This window comes from Abramis brama (genome assembly GCF_963993115.1).
Source record: "Abramis brama genome assembly, chromosome: 10".
Taxonomy (NCBI): Eukaryota; Metazoa; Chordata; class Actinopteri; order Cypriniformes; family Leuciscidae; genus Abramis; species Abramis brama.
The window spans coordinates 20474919-20494324 of NC_139972.1; the positions used below are offsets into that span (position 1 = coordinate 20474919).

The 19406-nt window shown below is 37.5% G+C and overlaps 1 protein-coding gene across 2 annotated transcripts in view; it reads right to left on the minus strand.

The window, feature by feature from the left end:
• The window catches only part of dph1 (diphthamide biosynthesis 1), a 102214-nt gene that overhangs the window by 38244 nt on the left and 44564 nt on the right, over positions 1-19406 (minus strand). For both annotated transcript variants that reach the window (XM_084126849.1, XM_084126850.1), the window contains exon 4: positions 2737-2858. In XM_084126849.1, the coding sequence (XP_083982975.1) occupies positions 2737-2858 (122 nt within the window). The remainder of the gene's footprint in view (positions 1-2736; positions 2859-19406) is intronic.

Below are 19406 nucleotides of genomic sequence, written 5' to 3' on the forward strand. Positions count from 1 at the left end.
ATATTAGGCATTTTCCAAACTATCGGTATCGGCATTTATAATGGCCGATAAATGAATATTTAAAAATAAATAAAAGTGGACGAAACACCCTGCAACCATGTTATGAAAAAGTGTTGGCGCTGCATAGTTTGTCCACCAGAGGGCACTCTACAAGGAAGACTGCTAACATCAATGAGCTTGGAAATCACAACAAACTTATTCTGCCTAAATAAAGTAATGATTACTGTATTTATAACTAGCATATCTGTAGTTCCAGTCCCTGCATTGTAAAACGTAAGTTAGGCATGCGAGGAGTGAACATTTAGACATAGAGAAAAAGTATCAAACATAGCCTGTGCATAAAAGTTAGCTTTTCTTTTACACGTGTGTGAAATCCAAGTGTGCGTTGCTGACTTCGTTTAGCCGCAGCATTAACGAGTCACATAATGTATTTAGTGCATCACTAAGTAGTAGATTTTAGAAGGCAGGCAGCAAATGATGATTGAAAATGGTTTGTTGTAGCTTGATGGAATAGATGGATAGAATTAGGAGTGACCTTTGTCTTGTTTAATAATAATACAAATGATGATAATAATAATATCATCATCATTGATTTTTTAAAAATTATTACTGTCAATATTAATAATAATAGTTGATTTTTTTTTGTTCAAAGGACTTTAAGTTTCATATCTTAAGTTTGTATTTTTAATATACATTATATTTATCAGAACTTTAATATATTCTGTTCTGTTGTGACAAAGTTAATTTAAAAAAAAAAAAGTTTATTTTTAAACTGCATTATCATATTATTTTAGTAAGGCTGAGGACTCTTAAATAACTACAAATAACTAATGTTAGGGAAATCTGTTCATGTTTTGTTACGCGTTTCTAGATTTAAAAAAAAATATATATATCGGCCGATATATCGGAATATCGGATTTTTAAATCACCAAATATTTGTATCGGTATCGGCCTTAAAAATCCTTTATCGGTCGGGCTCTAATGCACAGGCATGCACGTGCCCAGTGGCATAGAGAAATACGCTCAATAATGTTCAAAATGCCAGAGGTCTGTGGGTTTGTGCGTTTATAAAATAAACAGCAATTGCTTTCAATATACACTATAAAAAGTGTATAAATATATGTATATATACAATTAACATCACTCTGTGAATATCCATTAAAAGAGACTAGGAGCAACTTATTCTATCATTAAAGAATATAGATGCTATCGAATCAACCTACAGGTAAACTGTAATCATTGACAACATCTTCAGTGACAGAATGAACAATCACTTTTTTCCTGCTTCGTAAGCTTTTTTTTGCTGGTCAAAAAAGTCACCACAGAAAAATATAAGCTTTCTGCACCTGCTTTCAAAACTGTCAAAGTCACTCCAGTTAACCTTTGATATTAGAATACTGTTGGTCTCAAGGATATCACTGAAAAGAAGCATAAAAAAGCCAAACAAACAGAGCAAAGCAAAAATAAGTGTTATGGCAAGCATATATATATATATATATATATATATATATATATATATATATATATATATATATATATATATATATATATATATATATATTCTTTTTTTTGCTGGAGGCTTTGGCCCTCAGATGCAGGATTAATATTCCCTCGGTCGGGTCTGGTATTTGGAAGAGGTGTGATTGTTCTGCTGGAGATATATTGGCCCTATTGATTTAGCATTTCCTCTACTGTATGTTGTACTGCTGACGGGCAGCGTGGGGTGAAGGAGCGGCCTCCTCTAAGCTGGCACATCCAGGACTTTCAAAGGACACCCTTAATGCATGTTCACTATTGATCTGCTGAGTACACGTGCAGGCAGGCCCATTCAAAAGATCTGCTATCCCTTACACATCACGACTCAGACCGACTACCACACTGAGCTATTGAGAGCAGCTTTGCAAAGCACTTCAAGAGTAAAATCCATACATCTCAACTTCTCCAACCTTTGCTCTTAGAGACTGCCCTGGAGCTTTCTTGGTATCTTTCTCAATTTTTTTAAACAAGCAGTTAACCGTCAATGAAAGACCTTGAAACATGCTCACGAGAAACCATAGGAAGGGGAACATGAGACGTATTCCTTTATGAAAATTAATTTGAGGGCGTGTAGTCTATACATATGTTAAAGGAACATACCCAACTTATAATACCCAACTATGAAGAATCCAAAGCGGATTCATTTTCTTTCTTTTGTGGAACACAAAAGGAGTTCACACTGCACTTTTCCATCCATACGAATGATATTTAAGTATTCTACATGTATTATTATATTATTTCTTAATATTTTGAATTAGCTTTTATTTTTTATATTTTTAGTTTTCATTTTAGTTTAAACTTGAATAATTTTGTTATGTGCTTTTGTCATTTTTTTCTATATAGCTTCAGTTCATATTTGTTTCAGTTATAGTAATTTTAGAGCTTGAAAATTAGAAATATTGCCTTGACAACTAACTGACATAAAGTCACTTACTGAAAACTATTTCAGTAGTTTTAGTTAACAATAGCAATAGTTTTATACAATGAAAGTGAATGTTGACCAGGGCCTGTCAAGAATAACAAAAATGCACCAAAATAAATATCATAAAAGTTTGCATTCCACAGAAGAAAGCAAGTCAGAGTCAGAGTTTGGCAAGAGGGTGAGAAAATTATGAGAGAATGTTACATTTTAGGTTAAGTACCCCTTTAATTCGCACATGAATAATGATTGTGTGTGTGTGTCTGTGTGCGCATACTCACTGAGACAACTGTGCCCATAATGCACCATGAAGTCGGCTCCCAGAGCGCGTGCAGTGAAGTCGTCCACGCAGCAGGCCCCATATGTCACATCTCCCATCACCAGAGTGTCCGCCTCTGTGAATCTGACAAACAACAATCAACCAATCAATGACCTTGATCACCACCCTATTGCAATTCAAATCTTTCAGGCCTCAAGTAAAATGACGGGTCCACACAGCTGGCAGATCAATCACTCTCAAGCGGAAATGTCACTCAGACATCCATGTCTCCAGTTAAGTGGGGTCCCGCTAGCTGTAAACTGATGCACTCTGTGCAGTCTGGGAAAAAAAACAAAAAAAACATCTAGAATAACCTTCAGAGACAACAAAGCGCTGGACAATGATTAACATAAAAACTTTACTGATGGTCGAGGGTCAAGTTCCACGCTAAAGTTAATAGCTATGGTTTGCTGTAAGTAGTAAGCTGGTGACCAAGAGATTGCAAGTGGTGCTATGCATGAGCTATCACCATTGAGAAAGTCACTAAACTTGTGCCTGGTTAATTAACACTGTGCCATAACCAATGATGTCTAAAAAAAATCTGGAAAAAGCTGTCTGTTAGCATTCCCAATTATCCAAATTCCACTTGCTCGGTGCAAAACCCCTCAGAAATGTGTCCGTTTACATTGGAAGCAAAAATGCTAACACAAGACAAAATGTATGTTTTTATGTGGAGCAGAATTATGGACCAATTAGATTTTATATTTTCTAATTACCCTGCACACATTTTCAGTAGTATATGTATGTATATGAAACACAATATATGTTTCACAGAATTCACAACCAAGTGTCATAGAAAATGTTTAAATCAGCAAAGCATAAAAATAAAATGCATGTATATGATCAGAAAATGTGAGATATAGCACTGCCACTGACCCAATAAGGCCAGTAACCCAAAACTCTCACACTGGCCCGCATTCTTAAAAATACACGTTAATAGTTGAATAAGTATATTATGAAAGTACAGATATTCAGACGCAGCTTGAGAGGAGACTTGCATAATGCAAGTGACGCAATAACTTGTGCTGTTTGTTACCGATATGCAAAAAACAACAGCTAAGTACAAAAACTATGTACTATTTATATCTAAATATTTAATTTAATATCATACAAAACAGTTTCATAGCCAGCATTAATTCACCGGTCACTGGCTGATGTGTAAAACATTAGACTCTGAATGCAAGAATTTAAGTGTCTGCTAAATGACTTTTTACTATGTAACTTCCTAAAAAAGTGAATGAAGGACATTACTGAGCCTCCATGTCCAGTAAAGCCCACTCTTAAGAAATGCTGCAACAAATTGTCCTTGGCTTCCTTCTTTCACTTTGTAGGACAATGACAAGCATCCCAGAAAGGTTGATCTCTGAGGAGCTGTTTGAATAGCCAACGATCTGTTTTTGTTTGCTTCGGCAGGGGTTGTGTTAAGTGTTAGCACATCTATTGACTGGCTCACTGCTGCTGCCTCTCCTCTGTGTGAAATTTAAATGCAGGATAAACATGAGACCGGAGCACATAAATTATGAGTGAGAAAAACGAGAGAGAATGAATATGCGAGGAGAAGAAAGGAGGGAAAAAGAGAGAGTAGAGGCTGTTGTATGGGAAGCTGGCTGTCTGGAAGCAGACACATTTAGGACAGGAATTATTAATAGAACACAGGCACATTTTCTATCTTTTTGAGCACGCGCACACACACACGCATGCACACACACGCATGCACACACACACACACACACACACACACACACACACACACACTCTTCTAAACCCCTCCACCTGATTCACCTTCTAAACTGAGACTGAGCTCTCTTAAAGTGGCCAGTACAACACCATGGCACATTGTACAGTCTGTACTGATTGCTCTGTCTGGACTGTTCACTGGACGTTTTCCTCAGTTTATCAGTTTATTATGTAGTCATTTACCTCTATTGCGAGCCAAGCACACCATCTGAAGTCGACTTTTTTTCCCCATTGCTAAGATTTGTTTTGCCCAACATGTCCTGGTTATATTTCACCAAAAAGGGTCAATTGCAAATTTATTTCTAGATAGAGTAGCATCTGAATATATTAGACCTGCATTTATTCTATGCGATCTTCCGGTATTTGAGCGCCTATGCTTGCGCCACTGTAGTCAAGCACATGATCGACCGAGAAAAAACGTTTATGTGGATTTATTGGCTAATAAATATCTAATAAACTGCACAAATAACATAAGTGACATTTTTTTTTGCAATCAAAACTGTGAACTTTGCCAAAAGGCAATGGGTTTGCAGAACTGATTGCACACATTTTTTACTGCAATAGATTTAACAAATACATGAATATAATGAGAATCACCACTGAGAATAATGGGACTTACAAACAACTAAAAACAAAAAAATGCATTATGGTAATGAAAACTAATTTCTAGGTGCTTAAGTGTTTTATTGTCATGAAAAGAAAATCAATGTTTTATAGTATACACATTATACATTTTTATTTTCCTTCATCATATATATATATGTGTGTGTGTGTGTGTGTGTGTGTGTGTGTGTGTAAAAATGAAGGAAAATAAAAATGTATAATGTGTATACTATAAAACAAACTGTGCCTGCATGCCACACAAACACACACCTATCGTCTCTTCATAACACATTGCCTGCGTTTGTGTCTCATGCATGGCTTACTTCGGTAACCCAGTGCCCCAAACACACCCTCTCTCTTCACACACAGTTATTCTCATGTGAAGGACGCAGGCAAGTAGCCGTTGCTTGTAAAGCTGAGAGAGATGGATGAGGAGAGCTCATCTGGTAAATAAATATTTGCTGTGGTAGATTTGATTCGCTCATCCTTTCTCTCATCAAGGTCCCCCTCTCTTTCTGCCCATCTGCTGCACGTTTGCGCATACACATTCATGAGTGGGTGGAATCATCACCAGCCCAAAACGATAAGATGCACACGAATTAAATGGTTCAGAACAGTACATATACAGTGGCACCAAAAGTATTTGGAAACTTAAGTCACACTTAAAAATGTAAACAAAATATCAAACTGTAGCACTGCACAGAGAAGCCACGCTGAAAACTCACAGTATCAAAATCCCATTCCTCATGTTGAACATAAGACATGGATGAGGAGAGGTTGACTGTGGATGTTCAGAAGCAGAGAGTATATAAAAATCTCTAAAGTTCCATGAAATTCACCATTTAAAGGGACAGTTTACTGAAAAAAAAGTTGATACTTTGAAGCAGGGCTGTAACAACCACTGACAAAATTTTATATTCTTGACGTTGTTCTGTTGCACTCCATTACGTGCCTGTTTGTTGTAAACATGACAAAAAGTTTTAAAAGAGCCTCAGCACTCTAACTGCGCTCGTCAATGTCAAAATGACTGAAATGGCCAATCAAATCAAAGGAGGCGGACCTTACCGTTCACAGACGACGAGTGCGAATTCCAACGCGACACTTTCATTTAACAGCGAAAGAGGCCGTGGTAAGACATAAGTAGCTAAACATTTAATATCTGACAACTGTTTTATGATAGAAAAGTTCAACAACCAACAGAAATATGTAGTGATCTACTCAACTCTTCTATGAAATTTCGTCACTTTGAATTGAAAATATGCTATAATTTTAATCATGTAATTCATGACTGAATGTGACAAGACAAGAAATGTTTTGTGTTTCTGACGAGTGAATGTGTGCATATTTTTAAATACAATTTTATTTGCAAATAGTTTAAATCAATTACTTCACAATTAGGCCTAGAAATTATTTTATGTATCATTAATATTTCTATTTCCTTAAATCCTTTTTAATCCTATAATTATTTAATTCCTTTACAATAAAAAGACCAATACCCCCCTAACTATGATTCATTTTAGATTTGTTTAAATATAATGAAATATATACTGAACAGAATTATAATCGAAACACTTTTGTTTTTGCCCCCATTTCTTATGAGCTGAACTCAAAGATCTAAGACTTTTTCTATGTACACAAAAGGCCTATTTCTCTCAAATATTGTTCACAAATCTGTCTAAAATCTGTGTTAGTGAGCACTACTCGTTTGCTGAGATAATCCATCCACCTCACAGGTGTGGCATATCAAGATGCTGATTAGACAGCATGATTATTGCACAGGTGTGCCTTAGGCTGGCCACAATAAAAGGCCACTCTAAAATGTGCAGTTTTATCACACAGCACAATGCCACAGATGTCGCAAGTTTTGAGGGAGCGTGCAATTGGCATGCTGACTGCAGGAATGTCCACCAGAGCTGTTGCCCGTGAATTGAATGTTAATTTCTCTACCATAAGTCTCTCCAAAGGCGTTTCAGAGAATTTGGCAGTACATCTAACCGGCCAAACAACTGCAGACCACGTTTAACCACACCAGCCCAGGACCTCCACATCCAGCATCTTCACCTCCAAGATCATCTGAGACCAGCCACCGAGAGAGCTGCTGCAACAATCGGTTTGCATCACCAAAGAATTTCTGCAAAAACTGTCAGAAACCGTCTCAGGGAAGCTCATCTGCATGCTCGTCATCCTCATCGTGGTCTCGACCTGACTGCAGTTTGTCACCGTAACAGACTTGAGTGGGCAAATGCTCACATTTGATGGCTCCTGGCACTTTGGAGAGGTGTTCTCTTCATGGATGAATCCCGGTTTTCATTGTACAGGGCAGATGGCAGACAGCGTGTATGGCGTCATGTGGGTGAGCGGTTTGCTGATGTCAACGTTGTGGATCGAGTGGCCCATGGTGGCGGTGGGGTTATGGTATGGGCAGGCGTATGTTACGGACAACGAACACAGGTGCATTTTATTGATGGTATTTTGAATGCACAGAGATACCGTGACAAGATCCTGAGGCCTATTGTTGTGCCATTCATCCGCGACCATCAACTCATGTTGCAGCATGATAATGCGAGGATCTGTACACAATTCCTGGAATCTGAAAACATCCCAGTTCTTGCATGGCCAGCATACTCACCGGAAATGTCACCCATTGAGCATGTTTGGGATGCTCTGGATCGGCGTATACGACAGTGTGTTCCAGGTCCTGCCAATATCCAGCAACTTCACACAGCCATTGAAGAGGAGTGGACCAACATTCCACAGGCCACAATCAACAACCTGATCAACTCTATTCGAAGGAGATGTGTTGCACTGCGTGAGGCAAATGGTGGTCACACCAGATACTGACTGGTTTCCCCCCTGGACCCCCCCAATACAGTAAAACTGCACATTTTAGAGTGGCCTTTTATTGTGGCCAGCCTAAGGCACACCTGTGCAACAATCATGCTGTCTAATCAGCATCTTAATATGCCACACCTGTGAGGTGGATGGATTATCTCGGCAAAGGAAAAGTGCTCACTAACACAGATTTAGACAGATTTGTGAACAATATTTGAGAGAAATAGGCCTTTTGTGTACATAGAAAAAGTCTTAGATCTTTGAGTTCAGCTCATGAAAAATGGAGGCAAAAACAAAAGTGTTTCGATTATAATTCTGTTCAGTGTACATAAATGCTATGTTTATCCATTCGTTCATCCTTCAGACTACTTCAGATTTTTTGTTTATCTTTTAGAGTTAGACGGTCAAGGCAATAGTCTTTGCCTTGACAAACTTTACGTTTCTAGTTAAAAATGACACTTACCGTAGTTATATTTCTTCAAATTTAAATAGATTTTAATCTACTTAATTAAATGCAAATTGTAATCACAACTTTGAATTCCGTTTGCCACTTCAATTCAAATTCAATGCCTTACACACAGCACACATAAGCAGGATCCAAATATAAATTCTGGCAAATCTGTCGCTGGTAACGATGACTACCCCAGCCTGCGGCAACAAAACACGTGCAAAACCTCATTGTCAGGTTTCCTTATTTGCGCAGTGTATCCGATTAAAAGACTAAGGGGGCTTGCGGATGAAAAACGGAAATACATTAATATAAACTCCGAGTGTCAGATTACCGGAGCTTGTGCAAGAGCGAGATATACTGCTTTCTACCTGGGAATGACGCTGTAATTATTGGAGCAGGAGTGTGGATCAAGTTCGTGCTCCCGCTGGGACTGAGGCTCAGAGCGAGTAAGATGAGGGGTTTTAGTCATGATTAGTGCTTCGCACGCCCCTCCAAATGCTGACCGCAGGATAGAAGAGTCACTGTCAGATATGGGCACCGGTCTGCTTGTTACTGAAGCTCTGCTATTCTTCCATCGAAATCAAATCCACTCTCTCCCTCTTTCAATCATGTTATCTGGCTCCAGCTACATCTGAGCTGAAATGTCATTAAGATGCAATTAAGATGTAGAAATGTCTGTGATCTCAATAACAGGGCTTGTTAATTAGTGTCTCTGTAGCAGCCAGTTTGCACACAAAACAGTCAGCCAGCGACACACTCACACAGAGCGGATCATAATAAAACAAAGTGAATAATAAAATGTATAACAAAGGTAATAAATTATATATTGAAAAAATGCATACCATAATCATAAAAGTGTTTAATTTGTGCTTTAAATCCTAGATTTTCAGACATTTGGACTCAGCTAATGCCTGGGACTCCCTGTCAATGTGATTGTTGTTGGATGGTCTAGTTTCTCTCTGACACATTCTCATAAACTCTACAAACAGTTCATGTGTCTGTCTCTCTGTCATGTCTCCCTTCCTCCTGTCTCAGAGTCATGCTCCTGCAGGACCGGTCAGCGTCTCTGTGTGTCTCTCACTCTCTCAGTTAATGAACATTAGGGTGTGCTGTGTCTAGAAGCGGATCCATCCGTTTCAAGCTTTTCCTCCTGTCTCTCAGAGGTGAAATCTTTACTTGGCTTTGACAGGACTTTCATCAAAGCTCAGCGTGAGCAAGGGGCTGCTGGCTCAAAGCTCTCCTGTTTGTGAACGCTGGAAGAAAACAGATATTTCTCTTTGGCTACTTAATCAAAGCCTTCCAAAGCAAATGATTTCAAATAAAATGTGCCTTTTTATGACCGGTAACTGTCTAGAGTATAGCAGCCAAACAGAGCTAGAGAAGTGATAATTATAATTATAAAAGGATATTTTCGTTAGACATGAGAAATAGAGCCAAGTTATGACTTTAAGATCTTTAATCTTTAATGTTTGAATCATAATCCCTTAACATGAAACATGCAAAGCTCAAATTTTGATTATTGAATAGTGTGAACAAACAGGCCGCACACGACGCATCAGTGGTATAAAGACACAGTAGAGGCATTTGCCAGTCCAGCTGCTTTTCTATGCTGTGAAAGAACGCTTTTGGAAGAGAGCTCCATTCTAGAACCGTGGAATTACTTCCCTCTTATTTATATCACTGTCAAACATATTAAAATTTTACATTTCCAACACAGACTCACTATATTTACACAAAACAGATACAAATCTAGATATCCAAATCCATCCCAATTATGAGACATTGGACCCATAAAGTATTTGGATACTTAAATCAAACTTAAAAACATATGTACTCACAATAGCAATTTTTTTTTTTTTAAACAAAGTGGCATTTGTTTTATGAAAAGATAGCACAAGTACACTCTTCGATGAAAACAATGAAATAGCTTTTAAAACACAATAAAACATAACAAAACCAAAACAGCCTAATAAAAGCAGAGGGAAAAAACTACCCTGCGTGAACTTGAGGGGAAGTAACTAAATACATCTAAAAAAGCACTTTGACACCAGTTGGTTATAAATCAAAAATGGCTCAGAAAAGGGAAGTTAATTCTAAGAATAGATCTATCATCATTGTTTGTAAATGCCTCGTTAACTAATGCAATGATATTCGTTGATTTTTAAAGTCCCCCTGCAGTCAGTAATTGTATCCCTTAAAACTAATCTTTGATAGTCAAAATGGCATATTTAAACATTTTCTTCCTGTGAAAATAATTTCTTCATGTCTTAAAATAGCTTGAATGTAACTCTACACCCTTGCTTAATTTAGTACACATGATTCATAAATATGCAAATTAATCCCACCTCCACTCACTCGCACCAGCTCAGACTACCACTTGCTGAACTGTAGTAAATGCTACACAATGGTAAGTGGAAAAATTGGTTTATTCAGCCATATACGTTTAAACCAGAAACTGATTCAGAAGAAGAGGAATAGCGAATTATACAGGGTCGTCTACAAGTAGGTGTATCAGAATGGTTGTTTTGTGTATCGTTCTCTAAAACGTCGGACACATAACGGTAATTGATATGATTAGCCCTTGGCTTGACTATGTTAATAAACAGCTAAAAATGTATTGTAATCATGTTCCCGTTCCCCATCTGAGAGTCAGACACACATCCTTAGAAACGCTTTCATAGAAAGTCAGTGGAGAAAAGCATTGCCCCAAACGTTGAAGGGATTGGTTACATGTTTGTGACGGTATGAAAAAAGGGGCGGTTTCAAACTACGTTTTTGAGACTGTCTTTGGTACACTGCAATTCTAAAGAGAAATACTCAGCAATGGTGTCGACTGATGAACTTGGTTTGTCTTAAAGCATATTAAAAACGCTCCATAGACATGTGTTTATGTCCAAGAATTTTATTTTCTTTAAGTGTGACTGAAGTATCCAAAAAGTTTTTAGGCCAATGTGCACATCTTTAAAAACACATACAATATGAAAGCCCTTGTGTTGTGTCAGGTTGTGGATGAAAGCCCAGAACACAAGCCCCTGAGTGATTCAACACTGCACCCTCTGCCCTGTTTCAATAACTCAGATTGTGTGTGCTTGTGTGTTTAGCCTCTCACATCACTGAGCTCAGTTAACATAAAGACTAATATTAGATCAGCGACGAGGGGTTGTCACAGAAAACCGTCCCTTTGGACTTTCCATATCCCATCCCTGTTCCCCCAGTCTACAAACTACTCCTGAACCACTTAGCAGAGCACAATACACACCAGCCCACACAAATCACATTACCTATACCTTCTCAACCTACACAACAGAAAGAAACTGCCCTAAATCTGCTCTGTAAAGCCATAAAAGTCCTTATTAGCAAAGCTACTGTGCTTATTTCTCCTTTTCGACATGATACGAACCGACCAGTGTCAGCGTGATTTATGAAAGCAAAAATATTCTAATTGTCCAGCTGTGTGCCTCTGCGGACTGAGGTTTTCTCAGACTAACTCAGGGGCTGAGATAATGTGCGAGGGTGTACAAGATGAGCGGGTATGTGTTTTGCTCATTTGATGAAAAGCCTGAAAAGCTGGCCTCAAAACCGCTTAGTGGTTTTCTTCCTGTGTGAGCAGGTCTCGGTGTCTGGAGGGGATGCATCATTGGCTGTGTGACACCGTCTATGAAATCCTGTTAGTGCCACTTCAGGGCAGAAATCAGCCCAGGAGAGAGAGACGCTCTGTTGAGGATGCCAGGATGCCCGTCCCACAACACCCTCAGGCCTCCCACACACACTCCCGATATGGAGGCATGACCTGAATTGAACTGTCTCCGAGCTAGTATTTCAGAGTGCCTTTTTTAAGAGTACAAGAACTGATTTGTTAAATTATTATTTTTATTTTTTTAGAATTGATTAATTAACGATTAAGTATTAAATACATTTATTTAAGGAACCCCAGGTGAAACAAATCGGACAAATGCATATCACCCTTCTTCTGAAATCTGAACATCTGATAAAGCCAGGTTCAAAATTCATGTTGAATGTTCAAAATGTTTTTATAAATAAAATGTTGTTGTGCAACACCAAATGATATATGAACAAAAACCTTCAGAATATACAAAGGAATATGTGTATGCACGTGCTACTGAAATGGAGATAAACTACTAAAGAGAGGAAAAACTCATTTTGAGAAAACAGCCTTAAAGGGTTAGCTCACCCAAAAATGAAAATTCTGTCACTCGCCCTCATGTCGTTCCAAACCAATAAGGTGAGTAATTAAAGACAGAAATTAAATTTTTGGGTGAACTAACCCTTTAAAGGTATGTATTATAATTTAAGTCTACAGATAGAGAAAGTGCAATAAAATAAACACTTAAAAAAAAAAAAAAAGTGTATTTTGGATGTTGTCAGTCCACTAGTCTGAAACAACACATTGTGATGATAATGTGAGACATACTGTAAGCCAAATATCCCAAAATGGACCAGTGCATGAAAAAACAATGTTTTTGCCTTTAGTGTCTTGCCTTAAATTTATTTTAATTTGTACACATATTTTTGTTGTTGCCATTTTTAGTGGAGCTTTCTGATTGAAACATTATTATTACTATCGCTCATAGCATTTGTCTGTTCAATACAACAATGAACCTAACTAACTCATCTCACACCACATAAATAATACCTCAAATCACATAGTGAGCTATTCATTTTCTAAGCAATCTGACAACTTTCGTCTTGTGGATAACAAAATGAGTGAAAAAAAAACAAAAAAAAAAACTTGACGGAGAGACCAGATTCATGTAAGACTCAAAATAAAGACACTCTTTTGACTTGCGTCAGTAGGTAACCACCTAGCAACCATCCAGAGATCCTTAGTAACCACCTAGTTTGACATGGTAAAGCATGCAGAAATCTAGTTATTTTGAAAACTTACTGCAGGTTAGATTCAAACTCATGATGGCACCCATGAGTACAAGAGTTCATGCATTTGCGGCATGAATCTGACTATTTTTCTAATTTAATAAGACATGAACACAGCCTTTTTACCTGACCTAATTCAGTCAAGCCAGTGTGCAGTTATATAAACTGGGGGCAGCAAAGCGATATGCCGATGCGGTGTCATTTTTATTTTAGTCCTGTTTTTTTTCGTCACCCCAAACCTGTCGATAGAGCAAGCACAGTGTTCACCCGTTACCACTGCAGGATTCCAGCCAGGTCTATGACACGCATCAAATATTTGAGCACTCAGTCTCTCTCGCTTTCTCAGAGACAGTAAAAGTGATGCATCATCTCATGAGAGCAGTAAGAGAGAGGCAGGTGAGCATAGTAGAACAGAAGTGCGCTGGTGCATCAGTACATGAAGAGCTGTCACTACATTTTGTATAGACACACACATACAATTGCAAACAAACAGACGTGATGGATGCATGAACATATATGAACAGCCATTATACAATAAATCTCATACAGAGAAATAAAAATTCAGTCATCATTTACTCAGCCTCAATGTGGTATCAAATCTGTATCTATTTAATTAAAGTTAAAATTTGGAACAACATCAGAGTGAGTAAATGAAGATAGAACTGAATATGTAACCCAGTTAGTCATCATACAGCATATGGTGTGTCATATCTGCTTTGGTGGTAAAATAATTTTATTTTACACTATTCAAAATTTGTATTTAAAACGGCAAAAGTTTAAATCTTCATCAAACAGGAGCTCCGATAAGTCTTTTCTTCCGTATTGTCTATTCTATCCCTATTGTCTGAGTGAAACAGCTTCTCGAACAAGAAAAAAAAAAGTAGGATGGGACATGATTTTGTCCATCAGGAATTTATTGAATTATTGGATTGTCATGGTTTGCTATTGCTGTGATCTCATGTGAGTGACAGATTGTTCTGCCCTCGCACCAATAAACACGTCTTCAGAGAAGGGATGTTGTTGCAAGAGGGACGGAAGGTATTTTGATTAAAGATTATCAGGGCACAATTTAAAAAATCATTATAATAAATACTGCAAAATTCCATAAAAAAAGACTTCACTGTGATTTTAAACCACTACATCTATACTAAAATGCAAACTACCATGTCATTGTTCAATAAAATATTGTAACTATTTTTAATGTGATACTGATATTACAACTTCAGTAACAAGAGCTCTTTTAAGTATTACCAGCTCTTGGCTCATTTTCTATTCTGCTTTTAAAGTATAAGAAAGACAAGAGACACTGCGATCTGGTCACCCAGTATAATGAAAAATATTCCAAATGAATTATTCTACTGAGATACACTAAAAATCTTAAATTTCTCTGCCATCTCTCCCAACCCTGTTTGTTTCGAAGGCTTTATTTTATCCTCTTCAACTCTTTTTTTTTTAAAGTTATATTTTTGGCCATTTTTGCCGTTAATAGATAAAGGGCTGTGTATCACCAATAATCTGGCGACACTACATCTACACTTATCACGATACAGGGGTTACAATACAATATATTGCAATATATTGCAATTCTGTAAGAAAGGCGAAATATTGCGACATTTCTTGTTTTTTTAGGAAGAAGATCTCATTTAAAAATTGTATTTAATTTAATCAAAACAGCATCTGCATTTATATCACATTTTTTTGTGCAATCCAAGTAAAGGAAAAATAGTAAAGTGTTTGCAGGATTCTTTAGGTGTATAAATAAATTAAAGCTGCTTGCTTTAAAGCATTATATTGTATAAAGTGCTATATAAATGTGACGTGACTGGGATGCTGAATTGCAGAGTTGATTAACCGCAATCCTTTCTGTTGTTATTGAGAGGAAAGCGTGCAGGACAAATTTACATATTCTATCTAAACGCTCAGCTGCCCGGATGGCATCGGGATGTTAAATGAGCTCTTATTGTATTTTAGCATGGCTTGCAAACAACATGACTCTTGTCGATCTCCTTAGTGGTTTCTTTATAGTGAAAGCCAAAATGAAACCACACTTCAGCCGAACATCGCGGCGGGAGCTGGTATAATTCTATCGTCTTGTGAGCTGGGTTTGCTAATGCTAACGCTAGCGATGCAGCCTTGAGCTTTTCCCCATACCAGTTCACGTTCTGAGATAACACAGCCATCTAGGGGTCGATAGTGTTTTAAGAATCGATACAATATCGCCAAACATATAGCAATATTTACGTGTATCGATATTTTCTTACACCCCTATTGGATCGGACAGTCAAGGAGAGAAAGGAATCGATAGGGGAGCAGAGAGAGGCACAGGATCTGGAAAGGATCACGAGCCAGACTCAAACTTGGGTTGCTCGAAGCGCTCTTGCGCTATATGACAGAGCGCTGCCCACAAGGCTATGGCTCCATCTTCCTCTTCACTTCTAATCCCTATTAGCATCCTCTACCATGGGAATGTTTCCAAAGTAAGGAGACAGATCTTTTATTTGTCAAAATGACACTAAGCATTTTAAATCATCACAATTTTTCTAAAGTTTTACTAAATGTTCTGTAAATACAGGCTCTGCTTTAAAGCTACACAAACACAAATGTATGCATCCATAAACAAAAACACTTTCAGTAATCCCTGAATACACACTCACACAGGTCTGGCCCAGTGCACAACAAATCAGGTTAGGGATGTGAAATATTTATATGCCGCACCTGCTGATGCCTCATATTTCATTTGGTTCTGTTGCGCGTGGGCTCATCCCTTCTCTCGCTGGCAGACGCGCCTGGCGCGAGGACATGAGGAGAGGAGAGGAGAGATTACCTCCAAGATGGAGAGGCTCTTCCCTTGATATCCCAGCAACTCTACAGACGGTCTGCCTCATTATTTCCTCTTTAAACCGATTGAGAGAGGAAGACAGGAAAGATCGAGAGAGAGCAAGAATAAAAAAATGAAAGAAGCAGTGGGAAAATAGAGAAAGACAGAGTTAAGGAGATGAGCTTTATGTTGTAAGGTTTGCTATATTAACAAAGCAAACGGTACATCATTTTGCAGATTTCGGTACCAGATTCGGATGACAACGTGCTGCTATACAGCACAGTTTGGTAATTCAGGTTATTTAACCGTGGTTTTACCTTACTCAATTTACTGACTTTGACATTATAACTCATAATGTCTCATTCTGTAATTTATCTATAAATGAAATCCAGAAGGGATGACTAACAAATGTCACATGCGCTTTGCATGACAGAATAAAATATTAAAGACCAACAGAGAAAAACATACATGTTCCAGGCATTTTTATATAAAAAGAAAATGTTTCTTTATCTGCACATACATTTGCTGAATAAAAGTACCCTATTAATTTCTTTAAAAAAAGAAATCTTACTGACACCAAACTTTTGACTGGTACATATATTCCACAACATGTGCCATGTTAATTATGGAACTATAAATTACATAAAAATGTCAAAAGCCTGCTTGAGTACATAGATTAAAAAAGGATTGCTGTGGACGATAAAGCCACTTTATAGGTCTTGTCCTCATTTAGAGGCCTTTCTTAAAAAAATAAAGATTTGATTAATAATCAAAATTGTTATTATAAATCTGATTTCATACACAACCAAAATTTGTATATTAGTTCAACCATACTTTGCACACAGAGAGCACAAATAGTACCTTATAAAAAATAGGGGGAAAAAACACTTCTACAAGAGCACAATGAGAACCAGCAGGGGAGCATGACACTGCGAAGATCAAACGTACTCCACTTCAGCCTCTGAGGGTTTTAAAAAAAAAGGAAAAGCAGTCTTCCTATCCTGCCAGACCAAAAAGTCTCCATACCCACACACCTTACACAAACCAAGATCGAAAGAGGATTCGAGGCACGACCTAGCACCTCCACTAAGGATTGGTTGAGCACGCAATAAATAAAGTAAACGGAACCCGTTTCCAGAACATGCAGACAGATGTTTTTTCTAACGCTGCTGGATAATCCCTTAACCCTCTGAAAAACAAGATCATTACAGCTATTCCACACGCTGGATCTCAGCCATTGGACCTGACATGCTTTTAGCCTCCAATGGGTTTGCCATTATGCAAATTGATGGTTCTCACACACACCCACACCCACACAAGCACACATGCTAAGACAACTCAATTTGGTCATATATGTCTACTGTATATTATGCACCTATAAATATCTTTAATGAATGTTAAAATGAACTGCAAGTGAGGTAAACTAAAGTTCTGGGCTTATCTGAGGGGCTTATCATGAATGGACATGGCATAAAGGCAGGAAAGGGATAACGTACGTCCAATGGTGCGTGTAGGGTTTGAAAGGTCGGCCGTGAGATTTGAGAGAAAATTTGGGTCAGTTGGGTCCAAATAGCATTAGACCCCGTTGACATTCATTGTACGTAAAAAAAAAAAATTTTGGACAGGTTTTTTTTTTTTTTGAAAGTTTATTACAAAAAAAGAATGTTGAATATGGATATGCTGATTTAAATTGAGATTTAAAGGGGTGGTATAATGCCCTTTTCACAAGATGTAAAATAAGTTTTTGATGTCCCCAGAGTGTGTATGTGAAGTTTCAGCTCAAAACACCCCACAGATATTTTTATATAGCGTGTTAAAATTGTCACTTTTTGAGGGTGAGCAAAAACGCACCGTTTTGTGTCTATTCCTTTAAATGCAAATGAGCTGCTGCTCCCAGCACAGAGGGCGGAGCTTCAACAACTTGCACTCACACAGACATGCACTGAACATTTCAAATTTTTTTTTGCCTTTTATGTTCAAACCGCTTTCAGACAATGAAGGAGAGACTCAAGAAGTGACAACATGGAAAGCAACAGGACGTTTCTGAATGGTTGTTGAATTTATGTAGCTTGTGTAGTTATCTTCTAGTCATTGATTAGCATATTCTGTCCTCATAATCTATAAATCGTGTTCAGGGGGCGGGGTTTATGTAAATTTTAGGGTTTGTGATGTCACTAACTCGGGAGGGAAGCTTGTGTAGTCCCTACCAGCCGTTTGTTGTAGTCTTTAAAAAAGTGATTTCTTTAAAAGCAAATATCTCCCTTTGCTTTGAACTTTGAGCATTGTAACTTTGCAGATGTTGTTTATGCTCAAACAGCAACATTACACACTAACTAAAGTTAAAAAAGTGAAATCATAATCAACCACCCCTTTAACACCCTACAGAGAAGCCTTGCACTCAGACATATCACAGAAATAATGAGGTTCAAGTTCATTCATTAAGCCGCCTGATTTCAAAGCCCTATCACAGTGGAAGTAAATGACCATCATTATCTACATTTTGGTTCGTACAATATGTCAGTTGTGTCATTCTGATCACAGAAATCTATTTATTTTTCTATTCTCAGTTGCTCCTCTGCTCTGTAAAGTCATTTTGCTCCTTTCCTTCTTTTTTTTTTTTACCACATCTTTCACAAATTTCTCTAAATGTGTCACTTCTTCTTGTTCTGCACTCCCCCAAGCATCATTAAGAGCATCTTTTTCCCCCTTTTTACACTTTAAAGGCTTTTTTTTTTCATACAGAGTTCAACTCAACACAACTACAAAAGTATATTTGGAGAAGCCACAAAACGTTTGAACCAAATCACTGTTTCCGCAGCAAAACTAATAACATGCGCTGCAGAAATTGTAATTCTCTGAAAAAAACAACTATTAAACAATAATAAAAAACAAAAGGTCAGAAAATAACTTTCAATAAATCAAACCATAAATAATGTCATAACACAATAACTGTTTAAATAAATAAATAAATAAAAAGTCAGGACAATAAGTAAAAAAAAAAAGAGAGAGAGACAACTTTTTCAATAAAGGAAAAGTCACACTATACTTTTCATTCCATTGTCTTCCATTCATTTCACATGCAAATCCAGAAGCCATAAAAAAATGCAATTTTGTGTTAATTTTGCTGCCTTCCAAAGTTAAATAAGGCAGAGTTCACCAAATATGTGGCTAACAGAAGACTGATACTTTGACTGATCTGAATCCAGATTCCAACTAGCAATGAGGATTCCAATGCTAGGAATGTGGTTATTTTATTTATTTTCAACAATGTGAATGTCTCAGTTAAGCATTATTTATT